Source organism: Aspergillus pseudodeflectus (assembly GCF_044049435.1).
Source record: "Aspergillus pseudodeflectus strain CBS 756.74 chromosome Unknown BJX68scaffold_46, whole genome shotgun sequence".
In the NCBI taxonomy this organism is placed as follows: Eukaryota; Fungi; Ascomycota; class Eurotiomycetes; order Eurotiales; family Aspergillaceae; genus Aspergillus; species Aspergillus pseudodeflectus.
Genome location: NW_027263822.1, coordinates 269071 through 276233, shown reverse-complemented (window position 1 = coordinate 276233; position 7163 = coordinate 269071). Strand labels below are relative to the sequence as shown.

The following is a 7163-nucleotide window of genomic DNA, read 5'->3' as shown; positions in this document are numbered from 1 at the left end:
CTCCCTCGACACTCCCTCGACACTCCCTCGACACTCCCTCGACACTCCCTCGACACTCCCTCGACACTCCCTCGACACTCCCTCGACACTCCCTCACACTCCCTCACACTCCCTCGACAATCTTCAGGATCCGGTATATCGGTGCATGGTTAGTGACGCGCCCAGAGATCTCATTGGCCATTAGCCAGCCAGACGCAAGTGTTGTAAGATCGAACGCTCAGGCAGGGCTGAACAATCCCTGGCTCTTCTCTTACCTGTGATAGGGCCCCATAGTGATTCCCATCATGAGGCGCAAACGGGACAATTTCATTGGTTCGGTATTGGGGCGGCTAAGCAGTTATTGGTGGTGTGGGGTGGGGCGGGGTCGGGTTAGTGCGCACAAGTCATCCACGGCGTAGTCTCATTTTTCCATCAGGGCTCCGCCTACGATTCGTCCCCGGGGCCTGAGGAAGTGTTTTTGTAGTTACAGCTACATAAGAGCGCGATTTTCATACAAATTGCCCTTGATCTCGAAGCCCTCAAGGCCACTCGCAGGCAAGCAGGTATGAGACTACGCCAATGTGCGTCAGCTGGCCACGGCATTGAGCTTCTAGCGCTGGTCGATGTTTTTTGGAGATTGCTTAAAAGGGCCTCCTCTCCCGATACCTTGCCCCATTCACCTTATGCATTTTCTTTTTAGGGGAGACAATATTGAAGCAACTTGGCGATTTTAAGGCCGTCACTTTCCGTCAAATCCACCAATCATGGATTCGAATCAAGTCTCCTCTGGGTACTACCCCTCATTGGTTGTGCCAAATAGAAGTGAAGAATGGACATCACAGCTCGTCCCTGGTGCCCGTGTGGATCTGTCCGTGGATCCTTCAATGCTTCCTAACAGCTCTGGACCTACTGGCCTTGCACCCTCCACGACGTCTGCGCAGTCATATACCGTGTCCCCTGCGTTCAATTTCGAGTGTCAGGTACCTTCGGTTTATGACAGCTCCAATTGGCTACCAGACACCCGAGCGCCTTACACAAGCTCCAGTCAGCCCGGTGAACCAGGGGCGCGTCAATCCATGCAGTTCGCGCAGAGCTCTACTGCCTACGCTCCGCAAGCCTGGTCTGGCTTTGATTATTCAATTCACCAAGACACATATCCATCAACGGGTTCGAAGGATACCTTTCCAGACACGTCCTCCCAGCTCGCATCTGCGGTGGAGTACGTACTTTCCGTCTTGCATACATCAACACATAATCTTACCCACTCACCAGCTAACCCTTGCTCTAGTCCTCGGATCGTCCCCCCACGAGCTTTCAAATGCAAATGGCGTGGTTGCACCTATACCGGAACATTCTCGCGCCCTGCACAGCTCAAGCGCCACGTCGACACGCAACATATCAACCCCGGCTCGTTCGCGTGCCAGGTCCCAGGCTGCGCAAAGACTTTCAATCGCAAAGACAACCTTGGAGTGCATTCGCGGAAGATGCATCCGGGCGATACTCTCCATTGGCAAGGCCTGACTATGGAAAGGGAGATGGAGTTTATCGGCTAGTCGAGGTTCGGGCGATGTTGTTGTGCGAGAGGATGGTGGAGCGATCTGGCTTTGATGCGCCATCTACTCCTTTCCATGCGTGTCTGGGCTACTTCCATTTAGGGTATCACGTTATGAAATGCTATTGACAACAGTTGCTCTGTTTTAGTCTCTTTGAGTGCCAGAATGTTCTAGGACACCTAAGGGTTTCTCTTATATTGACCTAGCTAGTTCCTATCTCTTGGACTGGTGGTCTGAGACTCATCTTGTCCCCATCCCTCCCCGATCGGCCCAACTTCTCCATCCCCATCCCCATCCTCCCCAACACTCGGCACCGTCCCTGTCCCATCCGTCTCCATCTCCGTCGTCGCAACCGTGTCCCCCGTAAACTGCCCCAAATCCACGGGCTGCCCAATAAACTCGGACCTCTGCACCCTCGTCCTCTGCTTCACCCCCCGGGACTTCGTAACCGCAATGAGCCGCCCCAGCACGGCAAACTCCAACTTGAGCTTGATACTATAAACCATAACCTTAAGACATACCTGCAGATAATACAGATTCATATACTCAATAACAATCAGCGCGACGTCGAGCGCCATGACCGCGAAGCTGATGGCCAGGAGCTCGTACATGATCCGCTTGACGCGGTCTCTGCCCTCCGGAGACAATCGGAGCAGTTTGACCGTGGACCAGATGTACAGCGATGAGAGGGAGAATTCCATCACGCAGAAGCCGGTTACCTGCAGGCGCTCGACGACGTTGTACGCGTAGTTCCAGCCGCTGGAGCGGGCGCGTGCGGAGCCCCATGTTGTGATTGTGGTCGGGATGAGGAGGAGAACGGACACCGCGATGATAACGCCCAGAAGAACCTTGAGGAACTTCTCGTTGTAAAACACGAGATGCAATCTCGAGTACAGCACGACACTCTGCAGTGGTACAATGGTCACAAAGCCCACGTATGCAATCGCCAATCCCAGCGGGAGCGGGACGATCCTGTAGTAGTGCAAGATCGCACCAACCCCGTAGGGGATTATGGCGAAGGAGGAGACGAGGATGGACCAGAAGTAGAGGCCGCGCGGTTGGCGGAAGGTCCAGCAGACGAGGGCGATGAGTTCGAGCGAGTTGATGAGGGCGATGGCGAGGAATACGGCGACGGTGGCTTTTACTTCGAAGCTCTGGTATTCGAGGCCGTGCACGAGGCCGGGGGGGACTTGTTCTAGGGGGCGCATTGTGGGTCGTCCGTGGACTTAAGCATTCTGTCCAACAACCACGTGGTGAAGCAAGCTGTTGATCTATGTAGTTGATTTGGGGTTGCATCAAATTACCCCATTGGCTGTTGCATGCAGCAAGTTGAAGAATTGAATTATCAGGGACACATCAAGCCGTTAGGAGAAATTAAGCTCCCGACGAATGATTTCATGGATGGTCATTGACCTTGCATCTACTAGCGAATCAAATCTAGCATAAAAGTCGCCAACCATGGGTCAACCTCGTCTAGCTCCGACGAAACTCTAAATGAGCTTCGCCAGCGCCACCGAGGCTGCCGGTAACGTGACATTAGTAGCAGGAACATATAGTCGTTCAAAGGAGCCGTTCAAGCACTTAAGAGAGAATGATATCAACAAGCCTGGAGCAATGAAGTCCACATAAACGCACACTGCAGCCAGTCCAGGCCCTCAGCCCTATCATGGTTCATCTCCACTGGTGACCCACGATCTAGAACTTGACTCGGGCAGGGCCGGGATCAAAATCAGAATCGGGAACCCGACCCTTCGGCGATATTATTAGATCCCGATACCAGCGCAAAATTTGATCTCCGCGTTCCGACGATTATCGTGAGATATTTTATCGTCGCGAAGAATTCCTGAATCGTACAAGGAGCGTACAGGCTTGGACATACCCTCGACCTTTTATCAAGCTCTCACCAGCAGACTGCAGAGTGCCACAGCTCAGCCAGAAGCAACGCCCAGATCCTCGACATTTGAAATCATATCAAGTTCACATACGCGGTAGTAAGGAAGCAATGATCAGGATGTTGTCAGACGGATGCTGCAACGAAGTTAAAGTTTGACCATGAGAAAAATGCGCATCCCTTGCCTCCTCGCAAATGCGCCATAAACTAGCAGACCGGCAAAAATCCGGCGTTCTCTCGGCCACTGCTAAATGACGTCATTTTATGCTGTCCAGCTTACATGATCCCTCGAAATCCCCTCACAAATACTGATTTATGATCATGAGCAACCAATAGAATCACGCTGAATTAACTATGCACAAAACAAATTTCATGACTCGGCGCAAGCCGGAGCCCAACAAGCCCAAACATCTCATCACGCAGCAGCCAAGAGGTCGCGAAATCCCTAGACTCGGCGAGGACCCTGGAAAGAGTAATTTCAGGCACAGATGTCGTCGTCAGGAAAAACCTTTCAAGCTTTTCCAGCGGTTCTGCAGCTCGTGTGGGTCTGTGAGGCGACTGTGGTTGGCGATGAGATGATGGTGACTCAGGGCACCCGCTCGGCGATGGGCTGGAGATTGTTCGGCGTGGGCGACAAAAAATTTCTATAGATCTGGACTGGGCCTTTGCGAGGCGTTCAGGGGAGGGAGGGTTTATAAATATGGGCTGGACCTGCTATCCAGGGGTTTGTTTTTGGATCCAGATTCAGACTCGGCTTCAAAGCTTTAATATATATTCCTCTTTCCAACTCTGGTGTTGCGGTGCCTATCCCTACACTCTTATCGCCTCCTCCTCCCAATATATACATCAACCAACACCACACACTCAAACAAACCATCCATCTCTCCATCCACCACAATGAGCGAAATCTCCTCCCTCGACCACAAAGAACAGTCGCCCAGTCTCCGCGGCAAACACCCACACCTCGCAAAATTCAAAAAACACCTCCAACACATCAAGGAACAATGGGGTCCCGGTCTGCCCGCCAAGATGACCTGGGATGACGAGTACAATTTCCCTGCGGGACGCTGGGCTGGACAGGGGTGGGAGCCGAGGTGAGCATCACTACTTACTACACTTTAAAAGTACATCGCTGACTGACCAAGTTCCAACCGCAGATCATAAGCGATCTAGTCAATGCTCTCATTGTCTCCCCGAGGGAGACAGTGCCACAACACACCCAGACGCAGCGAGCTCGGACGCGACACGTTCCGGTCGCTTCGCGTACGACGAACGACATTATTGAATTATTGAACACGCTATAGAATAGAATAGAGGCGCACGGCTTTCGGGGGATAATTGCGATGGATGAGGATCTCCGCTCTGCATTGGATTATAGACTGGGATATAGACGGAAGTGGCGTTCGGGTTTGGTTTTGATACCCTTCTTTGATATGTATTTCTATATAATCTCGACTTAATTTCTATTATCATCTTGCCGTGCGTTTGAATAGAACTACTGGATTTTCCGTCCAAGTCGGTGTCTTGTCTGGGCGTGGACGCTGGAGAGTCAGTCCCTCGCCGATGACAGCATGCCCCAGACAGCAGCGCCAACGAGACATATCACAAGATAACCCGCCGACAAGCTACTCCAGAGTCGACAAAACAAGGTTTGCCCAGAGCTCCTAGCGATGGAGTTAAGCGCAGAAAAACGGCCATAGCGGAGTCCGGAGTAACTTGACGGGCAGTATGGTGGGTATATTGCTTTTCCCGTCGGGTTCATCGCGACGCCGTATTCTCACCCCGCAAATAGAGTGCCGGCGCTTCTGATATGTTTGCTTGGCAGTTTGCAGATCGCCGTAGGTAGCTGGGTGAGTTTGTGACGGTTTGACGTGTCGCCCACTTGCGGAATTTGATTAAAAGGCTGGCATGGCCTGGGCAGGCGCGAGATGGAGTGGAGCTGAGATCCATCCCCATGTTCACATTCCTACTGATATTGACAAGATGAGGTCTTCCGACCAAACGAAATATGTCTGCAGCAGTGCCATGTCACTGCCATTCGACGTAAACATCGGGATAGTCGTCGATGGTGTTCTCGATGTGTCCATTTTGCGGGAGAAGTATGCCCGATTAATCGAGCTGTCCCCGCTTCTCGGGGGAAAGCTGCTTAGCAAGGTAAAGAGCCAACGGAAAAACTACAAGTTGAGCCGATGATACTAACGACTGGAGTAAAGCTCGACATGCGACAATTCCAATGCGGCTCAACCGTCGATTTCGAGGAACGCACATTAAAGCAGGACCTCGCAGCCGTCCTCCCCTTCTCATGGCGCGCAGGCACCGCCCCGAGAATCATCTTCGACGACCCCGCTGGACTCGACGAGGTGTTCCTCTTCAATGTACCGTCAAATTCGACCTCGATAATGAAGCTCCGCGTGACGATCCTCAACGACGCGACGCTTCTCTGTTTCAGCTTCACACATGCCCTCTGCGACGGGTCAAGTGCATACCATGTTATCAGCTACTTCTGCGACCTATTATCAGATAAACCGGTTCCGAAATTCGTACTCCCGCCGGACGCGACTGGGAAAAGGATCTCCGAGCTTGTGCGGAAGGTCTCGACTGAACCGCTTCCCGCGCAGCCGGAGCAGGATATCTTCGTTACCAATCGGTTGACGGTCCTGAAATTCCAGGCGAAATATCTGCTGCTCCGACTGAGCGAGATACTCGGTCTTTCGCCGCTGCTCACACACCGAACCGTCCATCTCCCCGGATCCTGGGTCGACGATGTGCGATCGCGGGCGCAAAAGGAGCTGGAGAGTAGCGGCGAGCACCTAGGGATGCAGTTGACGCGCAACGACATCATCACCGCGCTATACCTGAAGCTGGTCTACGGCGCGAGGAAACCCAACGATGACCCCGTCGACTATATCGGCCCGATCAACTATCGCGCGCTGCTTGAGCCCACCGACCCGAACACGTACTATCCGCACAACAGCGTCACCTTCCTCCTGTGCCAATTCTCCGAACGCGAGCTGCAGGCGGAGTCGATCACAAAGGTCGCTGCGCGCCTGCGCATGGCGACGATTCGCTACCGCCACCCGGCGAGCATCAAGCGCGAGATCAGCCGGTTCGAGGAGAAACTCGTCGCGCCGGCGATGCAGGATAGTCGCGGGGGTGTCAAATGGGGGGTTCCGATGGTCAGTCCGTGGACGACGTTCGACTATACGGGTCTTGATTTCTCTGGTGCGAGTCGGCAGGCGAGGAAGCCACAGGTTGTGTTTGTGAATCCGAGTGTGCCGTTGACATTGGGGAGACTGCCTAGTCCGATTGCGTTTAATCTGAAGGATGGCGCGGGGGGATACTGGCTTCGGGGGGCGAATACGCGGGCTGGATGGGAGGCGTTTGAGAAACTCATCGATATGGACAGTTTGTTTTGTTCCTGAAGGGAGATGTCATGGTGATGATGATGATGATGTGGTTGTCAAGCTTTTCCGCTCGTATTTCAAGATTTCCAAGCTCTTGGCGCACAGTCAGGATTGTGTCAGAAAAGATGAGGAGATTAATCGCCGATGGCAATATAAACCGATAGCATCACAACTCCACAAACGCTCGCCTTATCGTGTGACATGCACTCATAGCAGATAAGATGGCGCAAATGTCTCATAACCCCCTCTTGCAGAGGTTACATCCTGTTTATCAGCCTTCTTGGCGTTGCAACCCAAGCGAGGCTGGTATTCGCCCGCAATGCTTAGCACCGGCCC

The 7163-nt window shown here is 53.0% G+C and overlaps 4 protein-coding genes across 4 annotated transcripts; 3 read left to right on the top strand and 1 right to left on the bottom strand.

Annotated features, from left to right (window-relative positions):
• Window positions 1–427: 427 nt before the first annotated feature.
• On the top strand, window positions 428–1664 carry BJX68DRAFT_244031 (uncharacterized protein). The gene is made up of 2 exons (XM_071041236.1): window positions 428–1198; window positions 1268–1664. Exons 1-2 carry the CDS (start codon window positions 744–746, stop codon window positions 1530–1532), a joined length of 720 nt encoding a protein of 239 aa, XP_070895649.1. The 5' UTR covers window positions 428–743; the 3' UTR covers window positions 1533–1664.
• On the bottom strand, window positions 1639–2740 carry BJX68DRAFT_257476 (uncharacterized protein; the record flags this gene model as incomplete). The annotated part of the gene is made up of 2 exons (XM_071043354.1): window positions 1639–1653; window positions 1886–2740. The coding sequence occupies 2 exons, from the start codon at window positions 2738–2740 to the stop codon at window positions 1639–1641; spliced, it is 870 nt and encodes a 289-aa protein (XP_070895648.1).
• Window positions 2741–4320: 1580 nt separating this feature from the next.
• On the top strand, window positions 4321–4587 carry BJX68DRAFT_270200 (uncharacterized protein; the record flags this gene model as incomplete). Its single annotated transcript, XM_071046568.1, has 2 exons — window positions 4321–4517; window positions 4569–4587. 2 exons carry the CDS (start codon window positions 4321–4323, stop codon window positions 4585–4587), a joined length of 216 nt encoding a protein of 71 aa, XP_070895647.1.
• An 819-nt stretch (window positions 4588–5406) lies between these two features.
• On the top strand, window positions 5407–6845 carry BJX68DRAFT_270199 (uncharacterized protein; the record flags this gene model as incomplete). The annotated part of the gene is made up of 2 exons (XM_071046567.1): window positions 5407–5577; window positions 5637–6845. The coding sequence occupies 2 exons, from the start codon at window positions 5407–5409 to the stop codon at window positions 6843–6845; spliced, it is 1380 nt and encodes a 459-aa protein (XP_070895646.1).
• Window positions 6846–7163: the final 318 nt, after the last annotated feature.